The 18,878-nt window shown below is 43.5% G+C and overlaps 1 protein-coding gene across 2 annotated transcripts in view; it reads right to left on the reverse strand.

Annotated features, from left to right (window-relative positions):
* The window catches only part of nrap (nebulin-related anchoring protein), a 117,599-nt gene that overhangs the window by 34,165 nt on the left and 64,556 nt on the right, over window positions 1-18,878 (reverse strand). For both annotated transcript variants that reach the window (XM_053866619.1, XM_053866618.1), the window contains exons 14-22: window positions 18,714-18,867; window positions 18,277-18,381; window positions 15,457-15,614; window positions 9,667-9,820; window positions 5,807-5,905; window positions 5,575-5,679; window positions 410-508; window positions 205-309; window positions 22-129 (exon numbers count right to left, since the gene is read on the reverse strand). In XM_053866619.1, the coding sequence (XP_053722594.1) occupies window positions 22-129; window positions 205-309; window positions 410-508; window positions 5,575-5,679; window positions 5,807-5,905; window positions 9,667-9,820; window positions 15,457-15,614; window positions 18,277-18,381; window positions 18,714-18,867 (1,087 nt within the window). The remainder of the gene's footprint in view (window positions 1-21; window positions 130-204; window positions 310-409; window positions 509-5,574; window positions 5,680-5,806; window positions 5,906-9,666; window positions 9,821-15,456; window positions 15,615-18,276; window positions 18,382-18,713; window positions 18,868-18,878) is intronic.

Below are 18,878 nucleotides of genomic sequence, written 5' to 3' on the forward strand. Positions count from 1 at the left end.
AATGTGATCAGTAAATCTTACATCACTGGCAATCCCTGTGGAACTCTTGGCAGCCTGGAATGGAATGTCTTGCAGTGTAACCTTGTATCCCTTTGCCCTCAGTGTGAGCCATGACTCCTTGTACTTTACCTAACAAACAAAACAAAACAAAATAATTAAGTCAAATGTACATAACACAGAGACTGTTCTTGGTACCTATATTACCTCACTAATGTTAGTGGCGTTGATCTTTGCCTGTGTGATTTCTGGTCTCCCTGTTATTATGGTGTAGTTACGCTGATCGCTGACCCCCTTCTCTTTGTACAAACGCTGGCAAACAGACATTATTGGTTTCCAAAAGTGTAATACCATGACAGTTATAGAAAAAATGATAATAATGACAATACAAAACAAAATAAATCAATCTCACGTCATTGATGAGCTGCCCACTGAGTTTTGCATGGACAATATCTGGAGAGTCAGCGACAGGGGTGTGTCTGAATTGATACGGCTTCTGGCGATACTTTTTCTGTGGACACATAATATTACAAGAGTTAAAAACTATATATATATATATATATATATATATATATATATATATTTTTTTTTTTTTTTTTTTTTTTTTTTTTTCCTCCTGTGTTAGTTTTCTGTTACCATCCCCGGTGTTAACGAGTCGGTTTCGACCTGTGTCTTAAATCAGCTTTAAAATACACTAAAAATAAAAACAATGTCGCTCAATGTGTGGCTTGACAAGGGAATTTCCCAGCTCCTCTAGAAACATTCTCTGCTTTTTTTTTTTGGTTGAGTTCCACCCTTGGTGGATGTGGATCCACAACACAAATGCACGATATGCAGAGACATCCAGGATGTTGTAGAATACAACCATTGGGCATCTTCTGGACATTGGCTGGCAAGTGTAGGTGGCAGTCAGCTTGTCCATGTTGTCCACTCCTCGTTTGTTTTTATTATAGTCAAGGATAATTGTGGGCTTTTGTCACTTCCTGATAACCCAGCTGCAGCTTTGTGAAGAGTAGACAGAAGTATCACATGCCGTCTTCTTTTTGGACAATATGAGACAACAGTGGCGGTGTCTGTAAAAGCAAACTTGGAGGAAAGTTGATCCTTCACCTGCACGATTTCAGCAGGCAGAAAAATGTGATATTGTGACCCTGCCGTCCAGTGGTCATGTCGAGTACTACACGTTTCCCTTGGTTTTTCTCAGGGATGCCACTCGCACCTTTGCCTGTGTAAATCTGTAGATTCCAGGCGTAGATCGTTTTTGCATCGCAGGCGGCCCAGATTTTTATGCCATACTTCCCTGGCTTACTGGGTATGTATTGCCGGAAGGCATTTTCCCTGGGAAGGGAGAAGGCGTTCATCCATCATCACCTCTGGATGTGGGTTGAACATAAATGGAAGGAGGCACACCCGTCTCTCCCAGACATCCCTGATGGGAGCAAGCTTGTCAGATCTTGCTCTGGTCTCTCTGTTGTCAAATCTGAGCACTCTTGATATCATTTAAAAGGTCTGAAGTGTTGCCCAGGAAATATTTCTGCCTGTCGATGTGTCCCAGAGACTATCATTGGCCTCATTGCAAGATTTGTAGACTCCAGCAAGAAGAAGTACACCAATGAAAGCATCAAGGTATTCTCTCATCACTGTCTTTTCTTCCCTCCAGGTTTGTCATCACATTGATGACTCTTATTATTGACATTAGCATAAATATCTCAAAACGTGTTTTTATGTCAGTGACTCTTGTCACAGCAAACCTTGTGATACCAAGGGTCATTTTGCACTGGGACTCTCTGACCACTTGATGGTTCATCTTGTTCCTACATACAAGCAGAAGCTGAAGCTGGCAAAGCCTGTTGTGAGGAGCATGAAGATCTGGACAAGTGAAGCTAAGGAGGAGCTGCAGGCTTGTATGGAGACCACAGACTGGGAGGTGTTCAGGACTGCGACCAATAATCTGGATGAATATACAGACACTGTGACTTCATGGATCAACTACTGTGAAGAGTGCATAGTTCCAACGCGCACCAAGGTCAGTTATGCAAATGACAAACCTTGGTTCACAGCTAAACTCAGCCAGATTAGACGGGAGAAGGAGGCTGCTCGCAAGAATGGGGACAGGAACTGCTACAAAGAGCTGAAGTATGGGTTTCAGAGGGAGCTGAAGAAAGCTAAGGCAGCATACTCTGACAAACTCACGCAGCGGTTCTCAGCCAATGACTCGGCTGCGGTGTGGAGAGGGCTCAAGGTGATCACTGACTACAAGCCACGTGCCCCCCACACTCTGAACAACCTCGCTCTTGCACAGGACCTCAACAACTTCTATTGTCGCTTTGAGCAGCCATTTTGCACCAACACCTCTGTGGTCTCTCCAGCCCCAAGTTCCACTTTAAAACAAAGGACTGTGCTGTCTGTTAGTGACACAACTAAGAGCAATGATGTCACTGAGACAGCAAAGACCACAGTCACTTTTGATGAGCCACCCCCTCACCTCCCCCCTCTTTCTCTTGACATCATGGAGCAAGACGTGCGCACTCAGTTCAGGAAGCTGAACCTTCGGAAGGCGGCAGGTCCGGACAGAGTTTCCCCTGCCATCCTGAATCATTGTGCTGCTGAGCTGGCTCCAGTGTTCACGGACATCTTCAATGCTTCCTTGGTGTCCTGTCATGTACCTGCCTGCTTTAAGTCCTCCACTATCATCCCTGTTCCCAAGAAGACCAGGATCACAGGACTGAATGACTACAGACCGGTGGCACTGACGTCTGTGGTCATGAAGTCCTTTGAGCGCCTGGTTCTCTCTCACCTGAAGTCCATCACTGCTTCTCACCTGGACTCATTGCAGTTTGCCTACAGAGCCAACAGATCTGTGGACGATGCAGTGAACCAGGCCCTTCATTTCGTTCTGGAGCATCTGGACTGCCCAGGAACCTATGCCAGGATCCTGTTTGTGGACTTCAGCTCTGCCTTTAATACAATTCTTCCAGCTCTGCTTGAAGACAAGCTTCGCCAGCTGGACGTGCCTGACTCCCTCTGCAGATGGATTACAGACTTCCTGACCAGCCGGAGTCAGCGTGTGCGGCTGGGGACGACTGTCTCTGACACTCGGACCCTCAACATCGGGTCTCCTCAGGGCTGTGTTCTCTCTCCATGGCTCTTCTCTCTGTACACTAACTGCTGCATCTCCAGCCACGAGTCCGTGAAGCTGATCAAGTTTGCGGACGACACCACCATCATCGGGCTCATCTCAGATGGAGATGAGTTGGCTTACAGGAGGGAGGTGGAGCGGCTGGTGTCTTGGTGCAGCCACAACAACCTGGAGCTCAACGCTCAGAAGACAGTGGAGATGGTCATGGACTTCAGAAGAGTAACAGCTCCTCTGTCCCCTCTCATTTTGGCTGGTTCACCTATACCTATTGTAGACTCCTTCTGCTTCCTGGGAACCACCATCACTGAGGACCTCAAATGGGAGCCAACCATCAGGTCCCTCATCAGGAAGGCCCAGCAGAGAATGTTCTTTCTGAGGCAGCTACGAAATCTACGACTGCCGACGAAGTTGCTGGTGGAGTTCTACACGGCCATCATCCAGTCCATCCTCACCTCCTCTATCACCGTCTGGTACAACAGTGCCACCTCCAGGGACAAGAGCAGACTGCAGCGCATCGTACGTTCTGCTGAGAAGGTGATCGGTTGCAGCCTGCCACCTCTTCAGGACCTGTATGTCTCTAGGACCCAGAGACGTGCAGGTCGGATCAGAGCCGACCCTTCTCACCCTGGACATGGACTGTTTGTTCCTCTTCCCTCTGGCAGGAGGCTACGGTCCATCCAGACCAGAACCTCCCGTCACAGGAACAGCTTCTTCCCCTCGGCCGTCAGACTGTTAAATTCGTGAACAGCCTTGTTGTTATGTTATTCTATTTATTTTATTTTATTTTATTTATTTTTATTTTTATTATTTATTTATTTATTTATTTTTGTTGCACTTTATTCCAAGGCACTTTCCTAGTCAGTGGGCTCCCCACTGACCATGGCAATAAATTTGATTCTGATTCTGATTCTGATTCTGATTTTGATGACATTTTCAGCAGCTGCCCTGTCATGTGCATGTTGAGGTACTGAGCTCCAAAAGATCCTACCATTTTTTTTGTTGAATCCTTCAACAAGAGCAGCCTGAGCACCAGTGATCATTATACAAGTTACAAGTTTTCAATGGGATTAAGATCTGGAGAGTTTCCTGGCCAAGGGAACCAAAATCTTAATGTTTTGTTGCCTAAGCTATTTTTTTATGACCTTTGCTTTACAGCAAGGTTCTCCATCATGCTGGAAAAGGCATTCTTCATCACCAAATTGCCCCTGGATGGTTGGGATAAGTTGCTCTCGGAGGACGTTCTGGTACCATTCTTTGTTCATCGCTGTGTATTTAGGCAGGATTGTGAGTCTTCTAACTTGTGGTCAATCCTCAAGAGGTGGGTGGACAATCAAAAACCAACAAATTCTGACAAACTCCAAGCATTGATTATGCAAGAATGGACGGCCATCAGTCAGGATTTGGTTCAGAAGTTGATCGACAGCATGCCAGGGAGAATTGCAGAGGTCTTGAAAAAGAAGGGTCAACACTGAAAATATTGACCTATTGCATGTAATTCTCAATAAAAGCTTTTGATACTTGTGGAATGCTTCTAATTGCATGTCATTCTACCACAGAAACACCTGGCAAACACCTAAAAACCCTGAAGGAACAGACTTTGTGAAAATGTAATATTTGTGTCATTCTCAAAACTTTTGGCCATGACTGTACAACTGGTAGAATTTAGTCTGGAGAATTTATGACTTGTCATATACCTTAGCTTTTTGTTTTCGGCTTGTGATGCAATTCATTATCAAAGTCCTCACATGGTATTTATATTTTTTCCATCCTTTAGCTAATTAATCATGTAGTCCATGTTTTCTGTGAAGATATACTCCTGTGAAGATAGACTTTGTCTTGTACATCTATTATTATTATTATTATTATTATTATTAAAGATGTAGTAACAATAATAATAATAATAATGTAATACACATTGTAAGAGCTACATGTTGATGCAACGTGTTCTGCAGCTTATTCTTCTATGAGATAATTGTGCCTTATTGTTGCAGCATTTGTCTTGTTTTTTTTTTTTGGTTTTTTTTTTTTATGTAACATACTGGAGTTATCAATGGACCATAACACCTTTGCCGCTGTTGTCCTTTTGTTTATGTCATCAGTGGGCGTACCAGCAGTGTAGCATGCTGCTCATCATGGCTGGCTGGAGACATGGCTCACTGTGCTAACACCTGACACAGTAGTTGCATGGGATGGATTGCAACTCCTGCGTGCGGACAGGACGGCAAACATTGGTAAGAAAGCAGCTTAGCTGTTTGTGAATGCAGATGCTTTGTGGATTTCTTTGATGTTTGTTTTGTATTTCGAATGTCTTTGGTATGTGTCAGTGTCTTTGTTGTATTGTTAGCTGCTGTAACACATTGAAATTGCCGGCTGTTGGACGAACAAAGGTCATTTTATCTAATCTAATCTAATCTAATTTCTCCATTCATTTATTTTACCTCACTGATGTATGCGGCATTCAGTTTGGCTCTCACAACCTCTGGCAGTTTCTCATTCAGTGTATAGTTGTGCCTTATGCTTTCACTCTTCGCCCGGTATAGTCTCTGGAAAAAGCAAAGCCAAACAAAAACAGGACAAAACAAAAATGCACTTAGGTCGTGCTCTTTATATTTCAGTTAATATCTGCAATTTATTCAGTGACACATTGTACAGAAACCCCAAATAACTTACATCAATTGCCAATTTGTTGCTGAGTTTGGCCCGGACCATCTGTGGGCTGTCTTCCACACTTGTAAATTTCAGAGCACTCACATCCTGACGGTATTTTTTCTGTTGAAAAAAAATTATAAGTCAATCAATAAAAAAAATAAATAAATACTAATGAAAACCCAGTGATGCAAGATTGAAAAGGAAAATGTATTTTGTGCTCTTCATTTATGCCATGTCCAATAAAGGTGTTATCATGGCAACACAAAAAAAATAAATATCAACTTGCTCTTTAACTATGTTCTCCAGTTTACTGAGCATTACAGCTACATTGATATAGCACCATAAAACACATTTTTAATCATTTAGCACAATATATGCTCGTAAATACAGTAGCATTTGGGAGATCCTGTGCATGAAAATGAGAACATAACATTCTAACCTCATCCATTGAGTGCATGAGACGCATACACAAAATTGTTCGTCTTAACAGTTCAAGCTCCATAACTTATAGTTGATCACCTCTTTCCAGTGATGACTTTTAAACCTAAATGGTTTGGTTTCTTGTGTTTGTGTAATGACATTTGTGCTCAGTTGCCTCACTGATCTATAAAGTCTTTCTCCTTCAGCGTCTCTAAGGTGTCTTCGTTATTGAATAATTTCTGGGCTCTGCAATGAATAGAGAGATATGTACTGGGCTGTACTGAGGGCTATCATTGTTTCAGTGTACAGGCCGTTCCTTTGTCTAACTGCTGAATTTCTTTGTTCTCCAGCATCTCCTGTCCTCATATGAGACCTTCCTTGTGCAATAGGTCTTACTGTGGAGCCTAAGGGGCTTTTCTACAGTGGGATAATCTCTGCCATTGAGGTTTGAATACCAAAAAAAAATAATAATAATAATTTGTGAAAGAAAAAAAACAGAAAATTGATGCCATTCAAAAATGTTGTTATTAAGGTTTGAATACAAAACAAAAAAGATTGACATAGTATTATGAAAAGTTCTTCATTCAGCATGAAAAATAATTGATTTAAATTAGTAATATAAATATGTACATTTATTTTTTTTTTCCCGATTTCAAATTGTATTTACGAATTCAAATGTTTTTTGAGATTCAGATTTGGGCCGAGTCCTTGCTCGAATCTATACTGACAGCACTCAGAACCATGGTTTGAGGTGTGATGTTTACAGGCAACACAGATATTGTGATGCTGTAAAAACAAATGAATATGTGGATTAGTTATGTGGATGTCAGAGAAAAAGCACGTCTCAAGGAAGTTGTCATCAACCGCGCAACAAACTATTTACCACCATAGGCAAGACCACCTAATTTCTCTGTCACTTCTTTGCGCTACTAGTCGCCATTTCACAGCCAAAGTAAACATGAAAGAGTGTAATCATGTTTATTTTACAAGGAAATATCGGAAACAAGCTGCGTAATACGAAGCATCTTGATTTATCCACGCTGCTCGTAAAGCCGAAAACACGTGAGTTATCAAACAGCCGCATACATTGCGAGTCCCGGACCGCTGCCCTGCCCTCCTCCGCAGCACCATCTTCTGCAGCTGATCAGGGAGTTTGCAAAGTTGTTTTTGAAACATGTTGTCTGCCCTGACAGCGATCACTCCCTTTGCCTGGCATTTATCATGTTTGTGTGGAGTCGCGCTCTAAACGTAGTTTCCAGAACATCCTCAAAGCAAACCGTGCATCTGTGGTGCTGTTTTTTGGCATGAAGCCAAATTGTTGCTCACATATGCTAAATTCTTCCCTTAGTCTACTTTCCACTACTCTTTCCCACAACTTCATCGTATGGCTCACCAATAATACCCCTCTATAGTTGCCACAACAGTGGACATCTCCCTTGTTCTTGAAGATGGGCACCAGCTCACTTCTCCATTCCTCAGGAATCCTGTCACTCTCAAAGACTGTGTTAAAAGTTCTAGTCAAAAAGTCTACTGTCACCTCTCTTAAACATTAACACACCTCCACAGGTATATCATCAGGGCCCACACACCATGACAGACCAAGAACTCTTCTACCTGTCTCCCTGATCACCTCAGCCATAGTTGTCCAGTCATCTGGAAGTCCACCTTGGCCAACCAAAGCCAGTTTCAATCCCTGCCTGAAAGCAACGCAAGACTCTTCCCCTTTCAGCTTTCAGCTCTTTGTTTTCTTCTCTGCCTTTGCCCTCTTCACCTTCCTTACTACCATGGTCATCCTGCACACCACCACCCTATGTTGTCTGGCCACACTCTCACTCACTACTACTTTACAATCACTAATGTCCTTTAAGTGACATCATCTACACAAGATGTAATCCACATCGACCTTTGTGCTCCTACCTCCGCTTTTGTAAGTCACCCAATGCTCCTCTCTCTTCGAGAAGAAAGTATTGACCACAGCCATTTCTATCCTTTTTGCAAAGTATACAACCATCTGACCTTCTGTGTTCCTATCCTGGATGCCAAACTCTCCCATCACTTCCTCGTCACCTCTGTTTACTGCACCACCATGTGAATTGAAGTCTGCCCCAATAACCACTCTCTCGCCTCTGGGAATACTCTCCTGCAGTTCATCTAATTCACTCCAGAAGGTCTCCTTCTCCTCAAGGTCACACCCCACCTGTTGGACATTAGCACTAACTATATTGAAGTTGACACTCTTTTCACTTCTAGACCATTCCTGACAAACTCCTTCCCATCTACACCATGATGAAGATCTCGGATCCAAGAACATTAAATGAGTTTCTACCAATGGGTGTCAGACATCTCTCCTAGAGCCCTTCATCCATCCACTTCAAATCAGACTTGGAATGTTTCTACATACACACTGACACACACACACACACACACACACACACACACTTGTCTTCCTATCTTAGTGAGAACTGTCACTGACATACATTAACATAATGCTTTCCCCAGCCTCTCACCCGAAACCTAACCATCTAAAACAAATGGCTAAACTTAACCTTTACTCTAAACCCAACTAAAACACAATTATAATAACCAAGCCATTTTGAAGTTTTAACCCTCTAAATGAGGCTCGACAAAATGAGGACCGACCAAAATGTCCTCACCTTACTTTTATAAAAACTCGTACAGGTTCTCACAAAGATAGAAAAAGGGCTGCACAAGGGGTGTTTTCTCCATAATTGGATATGACTGGGATAAATATCCTTGAACATATAAACACACATATTTGTATTTCTGTCCTTGTGGGGACATTGTTTCTCATTGACATAATGCTTTCCCCGCCTCTCCCCCTAAACCTGACCATTTTTCTTTTTTTTTTTTTTGATTTTGATTTTTTTTAAGAACATATATTTTATTAATGTGTTCCATTCTTTTAAAATTAATCAACACAACAGAAGCACTAATGGACCTGCTGTGATCCATAAATACCATTTCGAGGGCACATCAGGGTTTTATCAGGTTGTTGTAAGAGCCCATTTCCTACAGCATTTCTTGAAGTTATCGGTGGAAAAAGTACAGTTCAAAAGTACAGTTATACTCAATCTAAATTAAGTGCACTGTACCTGAATTTTATTTTATTTGTAAAAAATGAATAAACAAACAGTTGTGTACAAAGAACATGATTTATTAATCAACATAAATAATGAGTTGCCTTATTATTATTTTTTTTTTTTCATGTGGCTCTAGCTGGATATTGTCATCGGTGTATGAGTCATTGAAGTGCTGTTGGCTTTGTGCCTCTGAAAGGTCATGGTTGTGTGTATCACAGATGCCTCAAGTATCCTTTACTGGGTAGCATAGTGGTTTGTAACGTTGAGCGCAGGGCGTGGAATTGAGTCACAAACTGCAATTTAACTGGATATGTCTGAGAAAACTCAGTTGCGTTAGGTGACAATTTGTTTGTTACTTACATCACTCTGGAGTCCATAAACCTGTTTTGCCCAGGAGACATGAATATCATTGGACAACGTGGTGTAGTCATGCAGCATAGTCCTGTAGTTGCTCTGAGCTGCCAGATCTTGTGCTTTCTTTGCATGGCTGATATTCAACATATCCAGAGAAACCCTAAAAGAAACAATCGCATGACCATTTTTGCAGTAGGGTTGATGAAGAAAAAAATTCTGATGCTGATAATATGCAGCCCAAATGGTGTTTTCAGTATTCATCACTTTTCCCATCCAAACAACAGAGTCAAAACCAGATGTCACGAGGACACAAGCAAAAACCTCAGCCAGTTATATTGTCTGGGTCTGAGTTGTGGACGCATTTCCATCTGAGGAAGAAACAATTTTGAAAGGTAATTAATTACACAATTAGAAATAACACAAGGAGCTGTTGTTCTTGCGACATGCTGGAAATCGTCGCAAAAGCAAGACTTGACCGCATACAACAAGCTCCCTGCAACAGTCTTATCAGACAGCATTATCTCTTTTCTTGTCCCCTATAAGCCGCTAGCTTCATAGACCAGCTCCTCTATTCCTAATTGCAGTGGTTAACACAGAGAAAACAATGAAATGTACAGTACTTTTAGAGACTGTCAACACATGTTTCACTAAGATCTAGTGATGGGTAGATTATGTCTCATGGCATGTGTGTGGCACACAATTTTGTGTTGAAACCGTGTCAGCAGATGGTCAGTATCAGTTTACAGGTGGATAAAATAATGACAGGAAAACTTGGTGAAATTAGTGAAGACTATAAAAAATGTAATCATTCTGATGGCTTGCGTGTACATACAACGTACTCAAAGGGCATAAGTGAAAAGGGGAAATTAAATTTAGATTGTATTTGGGAAACACAGGTGCTTGTGAATATTGCTGTGCATGTGTACTTTAAAGTGATGGCAGGCATGGCAGGGAATGGTTCTGCATTTCATTTATCCTGCCTTTGAAAAAAAAAAAAATCTTCTGGGTTACTCTCAAGGTTTACATTTCAGATCTTTTTGCCAAATTTGATTTATTTTGTGATTCTGGTTGATATTGTGATTCTTTTTTCTGACTCGATTTATATCACGATTGTCAACTATTAATTTAAAAATAAACAATAAAAATGTACATGTTGGCATAGAATGGCCAGTCATCTTGCAATTTCCAATTTGTCTTGCCTATCAAGCCAAATGACTTAACCGCCCTATTGTACTCGGATCAAAACGACCCACCACTGTGTTAAAGAAAACTCAAAAATTCCCCTTAACAATATTTCCCCGCCCCCGACAAAGAGACCAGTGTAGGCCCAGAGAAGAACCAGGGGATGCAAGTTGTACTTAATGGGACAGCGGGACTGATAGGTGTCAAAGTGACAAGTGACAATTTCTTCACCAACTACTGTATGAACTCAGGAGGCAGCTGAGCACAGCAGCGGGTACCGACGCCTGATTTGGAGCGACGTCAACGCAACTTGGATGCCTCATAAGCTGAACAAGAGGATAGTGTCGCTGAAGAAGCTAGGAAAGGCTCTTGTAATTCTACTCATTGAAAGAAGGAAGAACGCCCCCCTCACACAAGCAACAGCAGTTGTGACAGCTATTAAGATTGCAGGATTTCCTCATCAACCCTAGGATCCAGCTGCCACAGCTGCTGCCCCAACTGGGACAAGTAAGAGTACGAGATGTCAATTCTGCCTGCCGAAGATGGTCTGTAAAATACATACAGTGGTGTGAGGAATATATCTGCAAAGGCTGTGCACTTGCGTACTGCCATACATGGTTAATACGTTTAATTAATGTATAATTAGTAATATATATATATATATATATATATATATATATATATATATATATATATATATATATATATATATATATATATATATATATATATATATATATATATATAGTGGTAACTCTGTTTTCGAAAAAATCGGAGTTCGAACAAAAATTTTTTGCTTCGGATTTAGAACGAAAATCCAGAAATCGAACACCCCCGAAAAAAGTCGGAATTTTACATTTACTGACTGTTTTTTCTTCATATTGAGGTGTTAAACCTTTCCTGTCTCCGCACTGGACCGTGGTAGAGTGTCACAGGCGAGAAAAAGAACTCATTGGGATAAAAACAATGCATTAAAACTTTTCACATTTAAATTCTTAAGCTAAAACTAAAGCAAAATAATAATTGGTGTTTAAAATTGAATTAAACTGCTTATATTGCGGGCTTAATGGAGGTGGGTCAGTATGACCCAGAGGACACGGAGTGTATACAGAATATGAGCGCAACAGGAGGGTGAAGTAGATGTATATTATGAATGCAGACAGTGGTGTGCTCACAAAATGGCACCGTGGAGTGACAGTTGGCAATCCAGTGGAAGCAGCAGCTACATGACTGCAGCAGTCGGTATACAATTGATAATGGTTTTGGTGTTGCCCATCAGGTGATAACCATCAGGTTGTAATGGCTAGTTGGTGGACGGACCCAGGAGCAGTTGGAAACTGATCGACAGATGACACGAAACGAGGTTAAATTTAATAATTTAATAAAATAAATACAAAATAAACACACAGACAAGTTAAGATGAAACTAAGGACGCCGGGAACCAAAACGCAGACCGGGAAGTACACACAGGGAACGGGGAAGAATCAGAAAAAATAAAGGCGAATTAGAAAATTACAATCCTCAAAACTGGGACAACAAAAAACACACTCCGAGTTGGGGGCGGCTAATCACACTCGCGCACATGAGGGGTAAACTAACGGATTTAAACTAAAAATTGAGACCTAAAACGACTCAAACGTGGACTGAGTTGATAGTAGGGAAGTAAACAAAGGAGTAGCGAAGGACAACAAAAAGCAGCGCCAGAATTGACATTCAGCGCGGTGATAGCCGGAGGAGCGGCTTGGAAAGGCTTGGAAAGGCACCCAACGCTCGCCAGTGTGAATTGTGGGCCCCTGTCAGAGACCACGTCACATGGGAGTCTGGGAAGACGCAAGACGTGAAGGACCAGGAGTTCTGCAATCTCCAAAGGTGAGGGAAGCTTGGACAGAGGGACAAAATTAGCCAATTTTGAGAAGCGGTCTACTACCGTCATGACTGTGGAGTAGCCGGAGGATGGAGGAAGACCGGTGATGAAGTCCAGAGCGATATGAGACCATGGGCAACTGGGGAGCGGAAGAGGTTGCAGGAGAGCGGCAGGGGGCGGTGGGTGGACTTTGCCCTGTTGCAGGTTATGCAGGTCATGCAAAAATCTTTGACATCGCGGGTCACACCTGGCCACCAGAAACGCTGTTTGATTAAGGAGAGTGTGCGGAACGTAGTGGGTGGCAGGCGGGCTTCGAGGAGTGAGCCCATTGGGGAACCTGGCGCCTGGTCGCTTCTGGCACGTAGAGTCAATTTGGAGGACCGGAACTAGGAGCTGGATGGACCTTTTGGTCTTCCAGGACGGCCTTCTCGACATCCCAATATGCTGCACGGATCACGCAGGCGTCGGGAGGATGGTCTCTGACGTCCGACTTGGTGTTCTGGCTCCCAGGACGGTAGGTCATGGAGAAGTTGAACCGTCCCAGGAACAGGGCCCAGCGCGCTTGACGTGCGTCGAGTCTTTTAGCGGTCTGCAAATAGGTCAGGTTCTTGGGTCGGTTAGTACTATGTAGGTTGTCGCCACTCCTGCAGTGCAGCCACCATCGCCAACAGTTCTCGGTTGCCCACGTCATAATTGAGAGAGCTTTAAGTTTCCTTGAGAAAAAAAGCACATGGATATACCTTTTGATCCTCGGGGTCCCTCTGGGACAGGACTGCTCCCAATCCACTTTCGGAGGCGTCGACAATGAATTGACGTTGAGGATCGGGGTGACGCAGGGACGATGCGGAGGGAGTGACAAGGCCTGATCCTTATTAAAAACCTGAGCTAGATCGTGATAACACGAGGGGACCTGGGAGACCTGCATGACAGTGAGTGCTCCAACCTGTGATCTTAGAAGATGTCCAGTCGATATTAGGATTGTGTAGGGACAACCATGGGAACCCAAACACCAGTGGAGATGAGGATGAGGGAAGAACCAGGAAGGAAATGGTCTCGGTGTGATTTCTGGAAAGGGTGAGTGTTACAGGAGCGGTGCGATGAGTGACGCGAGGAAGGGAGCTGCCATCATCAAGCTGACAGAGAGTGCGGAATGTCCAGCCATAGGAGAGACAGGGACAAAGAGTCAGCGAAGGAGGCATCTATGAAGTTGTCATCAGCACAGGAATCTATGTAGGCTTTTACGGAGGCAGAATTATTATTTTGGCGTAATGAAACAGAGAAAATAATTCTGCCGATCCTGGAGGGTGCTGGATAACTGACCTTGTTGTTGGAGATGAGTGGAAGACGAGGACCTCTGGGACGGAGGGGACAAGATATTGTGGCCCGGTTGACCACAATACGGACAGAGTCCACGGGAGAGACAGCCTCATCCTCCCCACCTGCATGGGTTCAGGGAGATCTCCCGGAGAAGCAGAGACAGAAAGAACTGCAGGTGGAGAAGACGGAGCTGGGAGCACCACGTGAGAAGTGGGCCGTCTCTTGCTTTCTTATACGGTTGTCTATTTTCATAGACAACATAATTAGATCTTCTAATGAGCTAGGCTCATCCCTAGTGGAGAGCTGGTCCTGAATTTCGTCTGCTAAGCCATTGTAAAAGGCTGACATGAGCGCAGGTTTGTTCCAACCTGCCTCTGCTGCAGCTATACGGAAACGTATGGAGAATTCAGACACGGACTCACCTGGAGTGTTCTGAGAGAGGGTTATTAGCTGCTGTGAGGCCTTGGGTCTGCCCTAAAAAGAGCATCAAAGACCCATCTCATTTCTGTAGAAAAGAGTGCATAATTATTTAAAACAGGAGCGTCTGACTCCAGTAAGGAGACCGCCCACTGACTGGCCTTGCCACAGAGGAGGTTTATGCAATAAGCAACCCAGGACCTGTCAGTCTTGAATGAAGACGGTTGCGAGTCAAAGACTAGAGAGCATTAGAAAAAAAAAATGTTTACAAAAGCTGGGCTTACCCGCATAAACCTCCAGCATGGGGATGGTTGGTTGGACCACCGGTAACCAGGTGTGCTGGGTCAATTGCAGAGGAAGCTGAAGGTGCTGGCGGAGGAGCGCCAGACTCAGAGGAAAAGACAGTAAGACTGTTCCGTGTGGAAGACATGTTCTGCAATTGCTCCAGGACTCTCTACAAAAATTGAGCCCTAAAACGACTCAAATGCGGACTGAGTTGATAGTAGGGAAGTAAACAAAGGAGTAGCGAGGGACAACAAAAAGCAGCGACAGAATTGAGATTCAGCGCGGAGAATATGTAGAAAGTTCAGGGGATTTGAGCAAAATCGCGGCAGTCTTGAGAGAGAAGTACCTGTGGCGAATCGAAGGCAACCATCAGGCAAACGTAGCTGGCGTTGGGAGGAATATATCCACGGAAGGAGTGATGAGATCAGAGCCAGCTGCGTTTGCTTGTGAAGTGAGATAATAGAAGAGGAAAGGGAAACGAGAGGGAGTACAAAAATAAAAGTACGAGGAAGGGACGCGGAGAGAATACAAACAAAAACAAAACAGGTTAAAGTGCGGACATGACACAGGTAACTTTTCTGATGGGCAATGCCTCCATAAACAAACCACAGAGTCCAAGACATTTGCGTGAGTAAATTGCGTTAATCCCTCTACATCTGCTTTGATGTGCTCTCTTGCTAGCAAAATGAATTCTCTGATGCACATATGTTTATGACAAAACATAGGCTTACCTGAATTTAGTCTTGCTGTCCTCAAACCCTTTCTTGTAGTGGCGGTCACTCTGCAGCTTGGTGGCCAGAGCAGAGTGAGCCATCTGAGAATCATCCCACACCGACCTGGTGCTGATCTTCTTTCCTTTGTTTCTTTCATGCTGCTCCTTATACTTAACCTGTGCACATAGAATAAGTCACGACACTAAATGAAAATTCGAACTGTTGAAGTCTAATATATCACTGAAATGTACGTGAAAGCAATTTGACAAAAGGTAGGCAAACAATTGAGCACATAAACCAAATTTCAGTGTACACGAAAACACGTTAAACGAAATGTGAATAATACAGACACCGAAAATGTAACTCTGGTGGATGATGTATTAGTTTTTGACTGCTTTCCTTGAGTAGGTCTCTTGATGACGCTCAAAGTATATATATATATATATATATATATATATATATATATATATATATATATATATATATATATATATATATATATATATATATATATATATATATATATATATACTCGACTTGTACAGATGAAGCGATTCAAAAGTTCCCAGCATTCTATGGTGACTCTGTGACAGGTCCGTGAAAGGTCTGTGACTTGTTCATGACCACTACTTTCATGGACCCCTGCAGGCAGGTAATTTAATCCCATGGGATGACATAGTCAGCGGGGAAAGCCCATAAACAGCCTGAGCTGCAATGCCTCGTTTACCCATGGGGAGGCACGTGGATATATATTTGCCATCAGTGATTTCAATAGTGGAACTGTGCGTTTCTGCTTAATGTGTCAGATATCACTTACCAAACAAAATAGCCCATGACCGTACCCATATGGATTTGACAGCCATGCATCGCAAAACCAGGCTCCTCGATGTGTGGAGCGTGGCCGCTAAGCACTGTTTGGCACAAACGCTGCTTGGACAAAGCAGCATGAACTCCGCTGCAATGATCAAAGAATGATTGAGCTATTAGCTAGAAAATTTTTGGGTCTTTTAACCCAACGAGCCACATGGCGACAGCGCTGCATGAACTCCCCAGTGCTTGTGAGAACTGCGCTGTGGAGTTTATGCAGTATCCTCCTATACTTGCTTGCATAGGAGGATTATTATAGTAGAATTAACAGTGCAGATTCTTACGATAAATATGAACTCTCAGTAATCTAGGTTAAGTACAAAAATGGGTGGGTTAGAAACAGACCTAGGAACATTGCCTGTTACAAATCCATAATGGGTTTCAACATGCTTCAATGTACAAATGTTCACTATCACCTTATTGACATGTCATTTATAACAACCACACGAGAACCAAGAGGATGGCTCACTGTGGCTACACAACAGTGTAGTTGAACTGAAGTGGTGGGGCAAACAATTGCAGAGTTGGCCACTGCTTTAGTGGAAAAAGTTGCAGCTGCCGCTGAAATGGGGATTTCTTTCCTGGTTAACTGTATTATGCTGGTGCTTAGTGATCTGTGGCCTTTGGTTGTTGTCTCACTTAGTGTGTCGTGTGCCGCCATTATCGTGGCGCTTGTGCTCACGACAAAGGGAACTAAATGGATGCGACAGCATGTTGCTCATGGGACAGGGAGGATAGACAAACCCTCCTTGAACCTGAACCGAGGTTAAGAAAAAGGGGCGCATATAAAGAGCTCCTATTTAGTGTGTTCAGTCAGTTGATCGGTGACTCTCAGTTGAAGCGATGTCTGCTCCTTCCAACATTGGCCCTCTGGCTCCTCCGCCGGGCAAGCGCCTGAGGCCGGCCAGTGTAACTACTGGGTTAGTGGCATCATTTTCATCTTGCCACTGCTGCCACCCTGCTTCACTGACGACACCACCACTGCTACCCTTGAAGAAACTACCGCCTACACCCCAACTGCTGCCGCCACCACCGGCTCTGTGGTCCCGAATGGTTCCCCGGAGCAAGCCAGACACTGTATCTTCTGGCTCCTTGAATTAACCTGGGGCGCCTACTGCCACACCGGAGTCAGGTCCCGTCGCCAACCCCTGAGACTGCTCATTGTCTCAGCCGTCTGTGCCGCCTACGAGGCAACCTGCTCACGCGGGTGGCTGACGCTCTCCCTGTTCATGACCTACCTGTTGGGGAGACCCTCCATCAACGTGGTGATGACTTATACCTCGGCAGCAGCCCTGGTGGTACTCTGGGTAGCCCTGGACTTATTGGACACGAACATGCTCGTCCCATGGGTCAAACAACACCTTGCATGCCTACGAAGCACTTCTGGCAATGGGTCTCTTTGGCCATATATGCTGTAAAGTGCTTCAGCTAGATGAGTAAAAGCGGTATCCTTGGGTCATAAGGCTCGCTAAGATCATTGGTTGGGGAATTGACTGGGGAATCTTAATGTTGCTGTGGCGTCTTAAGATGGCTCGATACAAGTGCCTGATGTGTTGGCTCTTGCTGTATGAGTCTGTGCCCCCCCGACGCAATGCCTCTCTCCCCTTGCTTGATCACGCATTCATCCGGTACTAGTGTGATGGCTGTTGAAGATATTGATGTTCGAGAGTGTATTTCATGTGTGTATTTTAAGAGTGTGAGCTCCCGGGAGACAGAAAAGAGGAACTGTAACCACAATATGCTTAGCGAATGCCACACTCAGACCGGCGAGTGTCTGAGACTGACTGCTGGTTCCTACAGTTTCACCTTCATGAGCACTGAAAAGTTTCTGTGTTCTGCCAAGTGCTGCTGTTTTAAACATTGCATTTAATTCATATATATGAATTCATATATATGAATTAAATCCATATATATATATATATATGAGCAGTACAGGGCAGCGCAAAAAGAGAAGAAACATTTTCACATTACCTGACTGATAAGCTCTCCAGCTTTCTTCGCTTGCTGCAAATCCAGTGACTTGGAGGCCTCCCAGCTGACACCTTTCATCCAGCTCAAATCAGACCTGTATTGTTTCTGCACACAGGTTGATCTCACCATAAACAAGTTAATAATGGCGATGGTGAAGCTCAACATGAGAAAGGGGAATCAAATATGGCAACAATGACAGATCAAGTTAAAGGTTAACTCCAGGAAATTGCCAAGAGGAATGAGTCACAAAAGAAAGGGAGGGCAATAATGAAATGAAGGCAGATATTAAAACAAGTTCTGGCAGGCCAGGAACATTACAGTCAATGATCAAACCATTGACTAAAATCATTAGATTTGCCCATCACCAATGCATGAAAAGTCTGGTTATGTCAATGTTAACTCAGCTGTTAGTTAGTAACAGCTTATTTATTACTTACATCACTCTGGAGTCCATAAACCTTTTTCGCCCAGGTGACATGAATATCGTTGGGCAGTGTGGTGTAGTCATGCAGGACAGTCCTGTAGTTGCTCTGAGTTGCCAGATCTTGTGCCTTCTTCGCATGGCTGATATTCAACATATCCAGAGAAACCCTAAAAGACAC

This window comes from Synchiropus splendidus, chromosome 5 (assembly GCF_027744825.2).
Source record: "Synchiropus splendidus isolate RoL2022-P1 chromosome 5, RoL_Sspl_1.0, whole genome shotgun sequence".
NCBI classification, from domain to species: Eukaryota; Metazoa; Chordata; class Actinopteri; order Syngnathiformes; family Callionymidae; genus Synchiropus; species Synchiropus splendidus.